Source organism: Trachemys scripta, chromosome 2, assembly GCF_013100865.1.
Source record: "Trachemys scripta elegans isolate TJP31775 chromosome 2, CAS_Tse_1.0, whole genome shotgun sequence".
Lineage (NCBI taxonomy): Eukaryota > Metazoa > Chordata > Testudines > Emydidae > Trachemys > Trachemys scripta.
This window is the reverse complement of record NC_048299.1, coordinates 204,553,493-204,568,475: the sequence shown is the minus strand read 5'-3', so window position 1 is coordinate 204,568,475 and position 14,983 is coordinate 204,553,493. Positions and strand designations below refer to the sequence as shown.

The following is a 14,983-nucleotide window of genomic DNA, read 5'->3' as shown; positions in this document are numbered from 1 at the left end:
GGATGTGGAAAAATTGGAAAGAGTCCAGCGGAGGGCAACAAAAATGATTAGGGGTCTGGAGCACATGACTTATGAGGAGAGGCTGAGAGAACTGGGATTGTTTAGTCTCCAGAAGAGAAGAATGAGGGGGGATTTGATAGCAGCCTTCAACTACCTGAAGGGGGGTTCCAAAGATGATGGAGCTCGGCTGTTCTCAGTGGTGGCAGATGACAGAACAAGGAGCAATGGTCTCAAGTTGCAGTGGGGGAGGTCCAGGTTGGATATCAGGAAAAACTATTTCACTAGGAGGGTGGTGAAACACTGGAATGCGTTACCTAGGGAGGTGGTGGAGTCTCCTTCCTTGGAGGTTTTTAAGGCCCGGCTTGACAAAGCCCTGGCTGGGATGATTTAGCTGGGAATTGGTCCTGCTTTGAGCAGGGGGTTGGACTAGATGACCTCTTGAGGTCCCTTCCAACTCTGATATTCTATGATTCTATGATTCTATGAAGCAGCCCCTACCTGGGCTTCCGAGAAAAATGCTCCCAGGGGCTCTGAGGACCAGGAAGTGGCACCCAGGCAGGCTGTCAGAGAAGCACTCCTGCCCTCTCCACAGCCACTTCCTGCTCCCAGCATGGTACGATCATGGCTGTGATTCAGGCACCGCTTGGAGCTGCTAATGGAGGCACCACGAATGCTGCTGGGCCTTCACGTTAGCGTCCCAATGCACATGCCACTCCGAAGCCAGCCCCCATGGGCCCTGCTGCTTGGCAGTCCGCAGCCCCTGCCCTGGTTGCTACCTTGGGTTTGCACTATGGTCACCAGTGAGAAGCTCATCTGGAAAGTTGTGTAGGGAGGACTGGTGGTGCAGGGAACCAGACAGGGAGTATGATCTGGAAGAGGCAGAGGGTATTTGGGGGTGTGGGCTGGTGGTGTGAAGTGCAGGAGGCCAGGCAGAAGATGCATGCTGGGATAACCTGTGGGAGTGGAGTGTGGGGAGGCGAGTTGAGGGTACATGGTGCAAGTATGAAGAGCCAGGCAGAGGCTGGGATGGGCTTGGGGTGCAGGGGACCAGGCTGGGGGCTCTGGGGGTCAGAAAGCGGATATAGAACAGGTCCCACTGTGGTTGAGCTGAGTGGCTCCAGGGGCACGGATTGGAAGCAGCCCCTGATTAGAATTAATCTCTTAACTCTGTTAGAATGTGTTTCTCCTAACTAAGCTATTTTCACTGGTGTTAGGTTTTATAACATGGTAACCCGTTGAGAAGAAAATTGACTTAGCCAACTAACGTTTTTTAAAAAGCCAAAAAAAATGTTGTCATATTAGAGTAAGTAATGACCAGAGGCTGTTGCCAACACTCTTGGAGTCATTAAAGCCTTAATATCTCATTATTTATTCCTACATTATTTGGAGTCATTAAAGCCTTAATATCTCATTATTTATTCCTACATTATTTATTCTTACAGACATCCAGTTGCCTTTTTAGTTCTTACACCCAAATATTCAAAAATTTCACTTTTCAGTTTATTGTGGGCTACTGAAAATTAATACTAGATTTTTAATGAAAAAAAGAGTGGAACTATATACAATTAGGAACAATGATGCACAGTTGCAGACATAAGACGCAGATGCAAGAGGACAGGCGCTCCGACCAACCGTCACGGGCAGTAAGAAGGAATGGAGGGCACAGGTCCGGTAGCGCCTCATGTACCGGCATGACGTGGGCCTCGAGAGCATCAGACCCAGCCCTATGGATATCACTACGGCAAAAAATTCCAACAATGGGTGCACGTGGACGCGCACACATCTAGAATGGAATCGACATGAGCAAGTGCTCGAAGAAGAATCTTACTTTAAAATTGAAACAAGAGTAAACCGAAAACACCACATATTTTCTACATTACCTGCATCAGATGACTGAGATTTTTCTATCAGAACTTCTCGTATCTTCTCCACCCAGAGGTAAAGGATGCTTTCACCAAGATTCTTCCTGAAAGTTATACAAAATTCACAGTAAGTGAAAGGGCCTTTTCAGAGGCTTCACTTGGGAAATTATTTACAGTCAATAAATAATATGAACAAATTTTAGAAGTACATTGTAGAAACATTATAGATTGAAATGCTGAAGGATTTAGACATGCATGTGGAAGTAGAGTTCTTTTCTGAGTGGTGGTTTACAGTTTGAAATTCTTGATCACTTCCATTACAAGGTGCTGCAACTTAGGCTTTCTTCAGCTCCAAGGGTACCACTCAGATTTCCCTTAGCATCCTAGGGATTTATGTATGTTCATGACTCCCATTACCACATTGTACATGAAGCCTCTTTAAATGTCTCAAAATATTGTACAATTCTATAATACAAAACCTCAGTAGACTATTGTCCCTATTCAGAAGGTGATGGTCCTATTTTTGACTCCCATGTTTTTCCCTAAGCCTCATGATCTTCAAGGTAAAGCAAGATTGCACAGATTGCAATCTATAAGAACACTCAGACCCTGATCCTGCAAACGCTCTGAACATGCTTAACTTTAAATCAGTAGTTCATATCAACTCCAATGGAATTATTCATGTGCTTACAGTTAAGTCTGTGCATAAGCGTCTGCAGGATTGGACAGTTAATAGTTACTACACCTCTACCTCGATATAACGCTGTCCTCGGGAGCCAAAAAAATCTTACCGTATTATAAGTGAAACCGTGTTATATTGAACTTGCTTTGATCCACCGGCGTGCGCAGTCCCGCCCACCCCCCCAGAGCGCTGCTTTACCACGTTGTATCCGAATTCGTGTTATATCGGGTTGCGTTATATCAAGGTAGCGGTGTATTTGGAAAGAACAAAACTTTTCCCAACTCTTTACAGAATAAGGGGAGAAATCCCAAGGAAAAGCCCTTCAACATAAACTTTTATTAAAATGGATCATTGATGGTGTACCTGTACTGGATGGGTTGAAATTAAATTCTAGGAGATTTATTATTATAATCAGCTACTACTTCTATGAAAAATCTCTACATTCTTGAAATAAGGCTGCCCTGTACTTGAGACTTGGAGTTCAATTCCTACTTTAATGAAATATTACTCTCAATTCTAGAGCTAGATCAGATTCTTGGTTTCTGAAGCTAATCCTTTAATATCTGTTTTAATTAAGCGCTCCTCAACCCACCTCCTGGACTATGATACTTCTAGATAATCTCCTATTGTGTGGATCTGCAGAGGCAATTCAGGATGAAGAAAGAAAGATTACCCAACAGTAAATGGGGTTTCAGCTGTACTGTTTCTGCAGATCCACAGTGAGGATTCTTCCTTACTCTATTTTTGAAGGCCTTCGGTGAATATTTGAAGGTAGAGAAGAACTGAGAACTGCTATAAAGACTGCATTTAGCGTTTCCTGGTTCTTGCACTTTCAGATCTTAGACAGACACAGCTTCTAACAACTTTATAACTATCAATGGTTCCATTGCTCACAAGACATAGCACAAAACTTCTATGATGTGGATCTGCAAAGGCAATAAATTTGGAAAATTCCAATTATTGGTTATGAATCATGTTACTTATTTTAATTACAGGTGAACAGACTTGCTGACAGTACAGTTATTCTTTCATAAGCAATAAAGGAGAGCATGACAAATGTACAAAAAAGCAGATTGAATACTGCAGCAAATATAAATACTATTATAAAAAGTTAAATCAATTATTTGTTTTTAATTATTTTGTAATAGTTGATCCATCTTTCCTCCAAACAATTCAAGAGATCCAACATAGGGAATAAGTCCTTCAATTTCTCTCAGTTTTTTCTTGTGAGTCACAATTCTATAGTGTAAATTTATTTTTATAATCATTTTGATTAAATATGGAGTTATTTCAAGGATTCATACCTTAAATGCTTTTTATTATGTATGAAAATATCCTAATTTATTAAGATTATACAAAGTCAGACACAGAAATCAAGAAAGTGTACTTTCTTCCAGGGTGAAACTTACTTCCAATAATGAAAGTTAAATAATTAATTAGAAATAAGTTTATAAATATACCTCAGTGTCTCTGGGTGTTATAGACATGGTACTGCATGTTTACCCTTACCTGTATATATTCTTCCTTTTCCTTCACGTAATCATATTTTTCCTTGAAGTAGTTAAACTAATAACATGTAAAATTGTACTTGTAATTTACACAGAATGGAAAATACTTATTAGGAACACTTTTGTATTTTGCACAGAATTCAAAATCTATTACAAGCTGAAACTGCATGTAGTAGAAAATGAAAATTTAGAACACTGTCAAAAAATTTTCCAATTAAGATTTTTTTAAAAGATGCTTAAAATTCATGTTTGCCAGGGTCACAGGACCAAAATGCATTAAATGTGCAAGCTCAGGCTTCACTTTCAATAACTTTTTTCAAGCTACTGCCACCTTCTGGAATAATAATGCATAAGTAGAATTCTGTGGCAGAAAAATAGGTTTAAAAATGTAAACTTCTGGTAAATCTGTATATTACTACTGAACATAATCAAAATATTTAGGCACTAATATTATTAAGAAAAGACTCAAACAAAGAATCAGGAAAGTATAGACTTGTAGCTGTGACCTCAGAATCCAGACATACTCTAGAATGAGTTAAGTACCCTATTTCATGCTCCTTTCTGACTAGTATGTATACCAGTACCATTTGTTAATTCTTGCAATTTATTACATTCTGTATAATGAAGAGCAAGAATTTTAACTACAGAGTCATGAATAATTTTGTTCAGCAGTTCTATTCATTATATTTAATGTTTCCCACTTCATAGCAGATTTCATATTACTGAACACTCATTAGGAAATGTTTTGGAATGGATGAGATCAGACAAATCTCATGCAGTGTCGCCGATGAGTCCAGGGAACTCCCTGAGGACTTCTGGAATATTAGACACACCTTAAACCCTGCCTATATCTATGCTACTCCCATTCTGGTTGTTCCTGTTCCAAGCCTGCTATGATTTTCTTAGCATTTGTACCAAAGATGTTAAATTAAACTGTTCATTTAACACAGTAGTTCCCAAACTTTAACAACCTGCAAACCCCTTTCACTAAAATGTTAAATCTCACAAACCCCCTCCTAAAAATAAATATTTCCAGGGAATTTCTCCCTTACCCAAGCATAAATTATAACAGCAGTGATCTTGGAAATATAAAATTTGTTTTTTTATTACATGCTTATTACACACTATTTATTATTATTCATAATTACAGTATTAATTTATTACATTATGAAAATGGCAACACTCTTCCAAGATCTCACTTTTGTAGCTTGTATCACTTTGATTAAGCCTGTTATAAGACAAGACTCCTACGTTTCACCAAGGAGTATCAGATATGAAACAGCATGAAAGATGTAACCAACTCAAATAAAGTGTTCCTACACAAGCATTCGGGTCTTGAGTAGTCTAGGCAAACAACGCACATTACAACAAAGTTTAAACTTGTTCTTCATAATAATTAAAAATAAAAAAAAACACTAGCAGACTATTTAATTTTAAAAACAGAAAAAAATATCCATCTTCCTTTCCATTTCTTATAAGGAGTCTTGAAGTTTAAATCTCCTCAGTGTGATGGGTGTGCTTGCTTTGATCTGCATAGCTCTTAAAAGTCCCCAGGACTCTGGGCTGCCCTAAGAACGGCTCTGTCCGCCATTAGAGAATGTTTTCCCGAGAACCCCCTGTAACATTTAGTGAACCCCCAGGGGTTCACAAACCCCAGTTTGGGAACTACTGATTTAACTGAAGTCTGATACTGAGAGTCTCTAGGAAAGGAATAAGTATCTACACTTGTTGAATGTGTAACTTTTAATATATTAAGGGACCCAGCGTTCTTTTTGTGGTTTGTAATTCTGCAATCTAAAACCAACATTATGCATATCTGTATTGTCAATGACTTAAAACTTTTTAATGAGATAGGAAAAAGCACCTAAACTGCAATGTTCATGGGCAGGATAGCATAGGGGCTAGTTTAAGAAAAGGTACATGTACACTTACGGCAGTGTGCAAAGGAGACACTGCACCCCAGCTAGCACAGGTATAAACAAAAGTGTAGATGGCAAGGCATGGCTTAGGTGAGTAGAGTGCCTCACGCCCCTGAAATCCCAGGGATGCTCTTACACGCCCAAGCAGCATTTCCGTCTACACAGATATTTTTAGCAGTGTGATCTCCTACTGCCCCATCCCCACCAGAGCCTTTCCCTGGCGCTGCTTCCTGGCTGCCAGAGCCTTTCATTGCCGCACATAGTTACACACCGCAGTGACAAGTGTGGACGCTGCTTGCCTTCCACTGCAGCGTGTAGCTACATGTGTAGAGCCTGTACTCTACATATTGCTATACCTGTAGACATAGTCAAATACAGAGCCTTTCACCTCTAGATCTCTGATTGAATCAGACACAGGTTGGCAGTAACCAAAAGTCAGACAGATCACTTAAAATAATTAGTGAAGGATTTGAGAATAATATAAGTTGTTTATGTTTAACAGAAGATTATCCAAGGTTTGGATAAGTCAGAGCTCAGAGCCCTCCAGAAATAAGTAAGTGCTGTAGAGCTATGGTAGTCAATCCTCCTGCCACCAACTTAAAACTGAACCACGGCAGGCCCAGCATGTTAGAGACCACTGCTTTTAATACAGACTGCCGAATAAGCTAGAAGGACAGATTTGTTGCTGCAATCAGTTTTCTCCTAAGCAAAACAAAGGGGGGGTGGAAATGTCAAGTAGCCAGTTACATTTCCCACATTCCCAGCCTGGGGACAGTTCTAACTTGCACCAGCTAACTATCATCCACAAGGGTCCATGCACCAGCTAGGAATAGTCAGAGTATATCACACCCTGGTCACTGCACCCCAAACTCTGATATGGCCCCTGTTCCAAATGCTGTGGGTCAAAAGGTGCAGAAGCCAGCTACTGTGTAGCTACACATGCTGGAGACTCCCCCATGCCAAACATCACCCTGGCTGGGGAATCTCTGTTCCATCTGCACTGCTGGGGAATGTATGGCCATTAAAGGTCCCTGTAGCATTTTTCATAGGAATAGAGCTGTTAACCCACATGCTCTGTTCAAATTTTAACTTTGGTAATTACATTCTGCCTGCCCAGATTCTCCAGGGCTTAGTTAGATAAGATATCTGCTTCTAGTCCCAAACTAACTACTGTGTTGTTTCGTGCCATTTAAAAGCTACCATAGTCCCCACCAAAGGTGTTTGTATTTCAGTACTCAATGACATGACTTCTGTGCTTAATGTGTATTTCACTTTTGTTAGGTTCACATCACGCTTTAGGATCTGATTGGATAAATAAACTATATAAAACTGTTTCTATTATCCCATGCTAACACCAATAAAACCGCAAAAACACAGTCTAGGCATTTCTAAATATTTAGTTATTTATTCTCACACATTATGAGAAGTTCTGTTATCTGCACATTACGTTAACAAGCCTCTTCTAGCTACTGAGTGGCTTTATAGTTCATATTTTCTAAAGCTACTTTTATTTAAAATTCACTTTTTCTTTAGCTGAAACATTTGCTTTTAATAAAAACTGGTTTTCTGCCTGCGTTCAAAGGTCTGAGTAGGTATTTTCAGATCCTGCAGTTTAATATATGGATATAGATTGGACATAAGGAATTTGACTTCCTGGGACCAAACACTAAAAGTAACCTAACATATATTATAAGTCAAAATAAAGAATTCTATATCAATGGTACAAAGGGTTTAAAGAATATAATTATAATAGAAATTATCAATCAAGATTAATGCTTGTAACTTTAAATAATACCCTGTTCTCAACATAATTTAAGATACGTACAAAATGTACAGTAAGTATCTATTAGATTAGACTGTTTTATTTATGCACAAGTCTTACTTCATTTCAGCTGTTGCAGCAATTACCTCAATCCTTCCGATTCATGCACCTAGTACTCCTGGGGGAATTTTGCGTCACTGCGTGTGTGCAGAATTCATGGCCCCCACAGATTTCTTTGCTTACACGCAGAAAAATGACTTCTGACGGTAAAGCAAAGGGAAGTCGCAAGAGCGGTCATGCACCCACTCCCTGGCAGTGCAGACAGGTCAGTTTGGGCACCCAGAGCAGCCGGTAGAGACATAAATCACTGCCTGGGAGGCGTGAGGGCTGGGTAGTCATGTGTGTGAGAGAGAGAGACTGTCCCTCTCGCTTGCTATTGCAGCACACTCGCTGTGGAGGGGCAGGACCTTGGGGTATTTCTGAAGAAGTAGGCGTGGTGCAGGCTCTGTTCCTTCAGGCAGAGGAGAATGTAGCAGCCTGCCTGCTTAGTGAATTATTCCCATTGTTCTTAAAGTGAATTCCCCTAGAAGTATAAAACAGGTGTAAAAATTTTAAGGGGTCCTTTACATTGCCAGAGTGGTGTAAAGGAGCCTTATTGTAAAGGACAGTGTGGCCTTATAAATGCTTATGGTGCTTTAGTGATTAGATCTGGTCGAAATTTTTGGACTGAAAAAATTTCCTATCAAAATGTGCTCCATGAATTATTTGCTACTGACCTTTTTGGAGATGGTCAGTAGCCAGTATAAATTGTGAGTTTGTGTCCCCAGCTCTCCCTTGCTCTTCAGTTACCTATGATGTAACACTGAGCATATGGCTGCATATATTTGTTGACTAATAATTAGAAGTAAAGGGTCAATACTAGCTATATTACTATTAGACAGAGGGGGGTTGGAGATTTCCTCCAATGTTCCCCACTCCCATTCTCCATCCACTGTATTGTAGTTTAAATAAATTACCAGAATAATTGAAACTAGACAGATTATATTGCATTATTTTGACAAAAAATTACAGAATTTTGAAGAATTTTAAAATATTGTGCGCATAATTTTTAATTTTTTGGCACAGAATTCCCCCAGGAGTAATTTAGTTAACATGATAGGTTTAGCAAGATGTGCAACTAAAAATACAAGTAATTTTTAGAATTTTCCATCTTCTGCCACTTACACATAGATTTCTTCCAGGCTATTTGTTAGTTCAATATAATCCTGTCCTCGAAGCCAAGGGGCACTAGAATGACAAAAAAAAAAAAAAAAATACAATGAAGTTAGTGCCTACAAACTGTGAGTTTTGGTTCTTTGTTTAGCTTGAAAAATGACTGATTTAAAAAAATTAAAACCTTTAAGACAAAATATTGTCAACTGTTCCCACTGATAAAGATTTTGGTTTTCTAACATCTCAGGGTAAGCAATCTTCCAAGATATTCTACGGCTCCCCTCTAACGCCCTACTTTGGGATTACTCCATCACTCCATTTGAAGAAGGCTCAACACACTTGCCATTAGCATGGTTCCAGAGTTGCTCTTAGCATAACGTAAGCTCTCTCCACTGGCTCCCTAACAGCTGTGCATGCTGCTGCTTTTGTTCTCTCTGTCCCTGCTGCCATCCTGGCCTAACACACTTGCTCAGTGATCCTTTAATCCTGTAGTGCTAACATTTCAATCCCAAATTAAACTGTAAATTTTACAAAAGTTTGTTAACATCTCTAATTCCCAGGATGTATAGTCAATTCAACCAGAAAGCTACCTTAAACTTCTACAAGCAGCTGCAATAATAATAATTTGAAAAAAAATGCAGTAAATGTTTAAAATAAAAATCTGTCAACAAAGAGACATCACTTACTTCAGTTGATAAATAGGTGGGGCTGAAGCTGGATATTCAGAAGGCAGAATCACCTAAAAAGAATGTTAAATATAAATATTCATCAAGTTGGACCTCCAAAACTAGCTAAATTAAAAATGGACCATGACAGAACCAATTAGAGTATTTGGGTGGTAAGCAGTGCTATAAAAAAGAAGAAATAGGTTGCTCCATTATTATGTGATGATCCACAAGCTGTATTTCTATCATGAGTGTATAATTCAGGCTTTTGCCTATCTGTGATACAAACAAAGTGTCATATGGTCTACTCTCCGTGAACAGATAAAGTGTCATACGATATATCCTTTACTATAAAGAAAAAAGGTTAGAAGAAATGTAACTGTTTAGCTGGCTATTTGATTTATTAAGAAATATACATAGATACTTCAGCCCTGTCTACACTAAACAAAAAAGTATTGCAACAAACTATTGTTTGGAGTTCTCTTGGCTTGTAATACTGTACAAAGCCATATAGGACAGATATCCTAAACATTTTACAAACACTGATTGCAACACCTAGTAGAAAAATCTTTCAGCCAGGTCAGGCTGAACTGTAATGCAGTCTAAAATGGTTTCTTTCTAATTCTGGAATAAAGCTATAAGAGAACCAGCTGCACCAATTCAGCCTGTCCTTCTATGCAAAATACAGTATATAAATAGATAAATGGTGAAAGGACTATCTGGGAAAGACACTTTTAATTAAAATATTTAACGGTGTGGAATAAGCAAAAAGAATTACTGAAAAAGTTAGCAGATAGTGATATTTTAAAGAGACAATAACTGAACAGATTGTGAAAAGCCTTTATCCTACGACTGGATCCATAGGAGCAGACCCTTGAGCCTATATGGAGCCCCATTAAAAAAGGCACAAAGATCCACCCTGCATGATTCTGATAGCAGAATCTGGGCCAAACTCTGTACCAACACCATACCTGCAAACAGAGAGTCCATTTTGGCTGCTCCAAACAATCACTAATCTTAATGCAAAATATCCTTTCATCTTCATCAACAACACACCAGTCATCACCATATATAGATGAGAGAGCGTCAATTTCATCAATCTACAAAAAAAGAATGTTAAAAGACAAAAACACCAACCCTCTAAAGTGCTGAGCACTCTTGATTCCCAAATCACCAGAATTGTGCCCCTATCTGTACATGAAATGAAAGTTGTCAAACACATAACTTTCTGCACTGATATGATTTTTGCATCTTTGCAGTGTTACACATCAAACATTTTAAATGGACACCATCAACTTGAAAAACCACGTCTGAAAATGTCATACATAGGTTTCCATCTGCATGGAGCCCAATTAAAGTCAATGGAGCTGGCTCTATGCAGTCACTGGAGTCTGCAAAGAACTCATTGCAGGATTGGGGCCCATGTGAACACATTACTCTGAATTTACCAATTATATTGACAGGACAAATGGTTCTTTAAAAATGATACAGTGGACAAAACATTTAGATTAGATCAGGGGTCTCAAACACGCAGCCCATGGGCCGCATGTTATTTCTTGCAGCCCTGATAGGAAGAAAGTTTTTGAAGATATAAGCTTTTCTGCCAATACAGTGCCTGCAGGATAACGGATTTAGCAGACAATGTGCAAAAACAATTGATTCAAATGGCAAAAGACTTTGAAGCATTTTCAAATGCAGTTGATGAGAGTACAGATGTATCAGATACCGCACAATGTGCAGTGTTCATTAGAGGTGTGGATTGCAATTTGAATATAACTGAAGAATTGCTAGACTTAATGCCACTGGAGGGTACCACAACGGGACGTGACATATTTCAAGGACTGGAAGAGTGCATTGAAAAAGCTGCGCTGCCACGGAACAAACTCGTATCTTTGGCTACGGATGGTGCACCATCAATGTGCTCTGAAAACGTTGGTGTGGCTGGATTATTGAAGACCAAACTGAATAGCCTCAATATATCAGGAATTAGCTTCACCAGTATACACTGCATTTTGCACCAAGAAGCCCTGTGTAGTAAAAGTCTACAAATGAAGCAAGTTATAGATGTAGTTGTTAAAACTGTTAATGTTATACATGCACGAGGGCTGAATCAGCGACAGTTCACTTCTTTTCTAGCAAGTATGGACAGCGAATATGGAGAACTTCTGTATCACACACAGGTTAGATGTCTGAGTCATGGAAATGTTTTGAAGCTTTTTTTTTTTTTTTTTGCACTTAGAGAGGAGATTGATTCCTTCATGAAAATGAAAAACAAGGAGATTCCACAGCTTGCTGATTCCACGGTTATCTGCAACCTTGCTTTTCTAACAGATATAACTGATCACCTGAATGCACTGAACTTGAAGCTTCAGGATAGAAAACATGTGATAACACAGATGTATGACAGTGTTAAGTCATTCAAAGTCAAGCTTACTTTGTGGGGGGAAAACAGTTTACTGCTGGCAATTTGATCCATTTCTCTACTCTGAATTCCTTAGGAAAAGTTGAATCCAAATCCTTGAAAGAATATGCAGATATCATTTCTAACTTACACGAACAGTTTGATGTGCGGTTTAAAGATTTCAAGGCACTTGAACACCATTTGCTATGGAAATTGACAATGTTGCAGAGGAAAGGCAGATGGAGTTAGTGGAGCTTCAGTGTGATACCATTTTGAAGCAGAAGTATACAGATGTTGGAATTCCAGAATTCTACCGTTTTCTTTCACAAGAAAGATTTCCCATGTTATTCTCTGCTTCCGCAAGAGTAATGGCAATGTTTGGAAGTACATATATATGTGAACAGTTTTTCTCTTCCATGAAGATTAACAAATCTGTGTTAAGGTCAAGGCTCACTGATGAACATTTGAAAGCAACACTGAGATTGGTTTCATCTCAGGATATCAAACCTAATATTGATGCTCTGGTTGATGCAAAACACTGCCAGCTAAGTGGCCAAAAATGAAATGACTGTCAAAATTAGAAATGACTTTTTGCATTACAGTTTTAAAAAAGTTAATACATTGACTTTTAATAGCATACTATAGAAGTCTTCATTTTTTTCATTTTTGACTATACTTTTGTATCGTTGTATGAAAAGGTTTCAGTGATGTGGCCCTCGGGCCAACATACTAGTCCTCATGTGACCCTCGTATTGATTTGAGATCCCTGGATTAGATGCTGGTGTCTTGGGAAATAGTAACAGTTCGACGGCTTTAATTTAATGACTTTTCTGCTTTTAAACTCTCAACAACAAAACTTCCTTTATGCTTTGTAGCTTTATGCTTTTGATTTCCCTTATTGTACATATTTTTAACGGATAAAAACAAAGGTGGTGCCTACTACAGTAGTGTGTTTGGTAAATTTCCCACTGCCCCGTGGTAACAAATCGTGCCATTCCTAGCATAGATGAGGCTCCTGCAGCCACTGGCATTGTTAATACACAGTGGCTCTACATAGCATAGGATTGAACACACAGACATGCAAAGGTGAAACTGCACCAGTGGTAACAGCCATGCTGGGAAATGTTCCAGTGGTTCTCAAGCTTTCTGAATTGGGAATCCCTTTCACACAGCAAGACTCTGAGTACAACCCCTCTCCCCCCATACAGCTCATGACCCCCCAGGTAATAACCTTGTGACCCCCCAAGGGGTTGCAACCCCCAGTTTGAGAACCCTGCTTAAGACAAAGCTTAGTGGAGCCAAGGACCTGGACCCAGCACCCCTGGAGCAGCCTGCCAGGCCTTACTACAATACACATGATAACAATGTGAATAGGGACTGGCCAGGCCCCCGGTCCCATATAACTGCGCAGGGGGAAGAGGCTGGCGATGGAGGGGCAGGGCCAGGCCTCTCAGGTCACGGGGGGGGGGGGGGTTGAGGCTGGAGGAGGGGCAGAGCTCGCAGGGGGCTGGGAAGCTGGACGAGGTGAGGCTCGCAGGAGGCGCCGAGCCCCGGGCTCCCCCCCAGCGGCGGGGTCACAGCGCCCAGCCCGGCCGGGGCAGGCTGCGGAGCCGAGCCCTGTGGGTTTAACCCCCGCGCCCCCGTCACTCACTTGTCTCTGGGCCGTTTCCGGGTCACTCGCCGCCATTGGGCCCCGGGGCGGGGCACGGGTCACACCCCCCGAGGCCGATCTCCCCACCCCCCCGGAGGCGTGCACGGTGCGAAGGCGCATGCGCGGCTGGACGGACAGGTGGCGGCGGAGGCCTTGGTCCTGGTGTTCTGCTCCGCTCCTGGGCCGCACAGCGTCCCGCGGGCAGCGGCGGGAGGGTGGCCCCGGGCCGGGGGAGGGGATCAGTGACCCCAACAGATGGAGCCGCCCTAGAACAGCTGCAATCGGATCTGCCAATTAGTAACCCGGCCGCGTGCGTGACTGGGCAGGCTGCGCTGTTCCTTTGAAACGTACCTAACCCCGCTTAAATCCATCTAGCGCCTTCGGGGCCAGCCTGTGTGCACGCGGTCTTGTAGCTATTTCCCTGCCTGCCCGCCCGCCCAGTGTTTGCAACACCAGCTTCTCGTAATTTAGTTGTAAACTCTTCAAGGCGTGAACTCTTTTAATGTGATCTACCAACACGCAGCACGATGGGCCCCGATCCTGATTTTAGTCTCTAGACTTAATATATGGTGAAAAACTCAAAATGTTTTAATTTCATTAAAGCTGCCACATAATTCTGAGTCTGCCATAGCAGAAGGCAGGGAATTGGTGTCACAGTTACAGGGCCAGCTGCACCTCTGTCCCCTTCCTGGTCTCTCCCAGAGCACACAGTTGTCTGGCCTTGTGCCCTTACCTTTTCCGGGATGGAATTGTGCAATTCTCCCCCTCCTAGACCAGGCTTGGGGCTTCAGTACCAGTTATCAACCATGCTTATGCAGTGATGAGGGTTTGGGACATGTAGTTCTTCTTTTCAGGAGTCTGTGACCAGTAGAATGCAGTGATCAGGCAACCTTTTTAAACAAAAGTACTGTTTATTTTAACAGTAGGAAAAAGCGTCTATTCTTATATTACTGTAGCACTTAGCAGAGCGAGTCATTGACTAGGACCCGGTGCCCAGCAGTGCACAAGCACAACGAAAAGACAATCCCTGCCCCCAAAGAGCTTACAAACTAAGTAGAACACAAGAGACAACAGACAGAGACAAACAGATGAGGGAGTACAAGGAATCAGCATTATAGGCAGTGATCTCAATCCATCAGCAGCCTAACTTGTCAAGTTTCTTGTAGGTATCACAGCAGAGGAGAGTTCTGAGAAGGGGTTTGGAGGAGGATAATTAGGCAGCTTTGAGAATGTTTATGGGGAACATCTCCGAAGCATGAGAGGCAGCATGGGAGAAACCATGAAGGTGCTTATTTGAAAATGTAACAAGTGATGGAGGCTG

General features: G+C 41.1%; 1 protein-coding gene across 3 annotated transcripts in view; it reads right to left on the bottom strand.

Moving 5' to 3' along the window:
• IMPACT (impact RWD domain protein) overlaps positions 1 to 13,852 on the bottom strand; it is a 49,093-nt gene extending 35,241 nt beyond the window's left edge. The window contains exons 1-5 of one of the 3 annotated variants that reach the window (XM_034762785.1): positions 13,663 to 13,847; positions 10,582 to 10,710; positions 9,632 to 9,684; positions 8,958 to 9,020; positions 1,881 to 1,966 (exon numbers count right to left, since the gene is read on the bottom strand). In XM_034762785.1, coding sequence (XP_034618676.1) covers positions 1,881 to 1,966; positions 8,958 to 9,020; positions 9,632 to 9,684; positions 10,582 to 10,710; positions 13,663 to 13,782 — 451 coding nt within the window. In that variant the 5' untranslated portion in view covers positions 13,783 to 13,847. Of the gene's footprint in view, positions 1 to 1,880; positions 1,967 to 8,957; positions 9,021 to 9,631; positions 9,685 to 10,581; positions 10,711 to 13,662 lie in introns of all 3 variants that reach the window. The other 2 variants (XM_034762784.1, XM_034762786.1) reach the window with 2 other exon arrangements.
• Between the last annotated feature and the right edge of the window lie 1,131 nt (positions 13,853 to 14,983).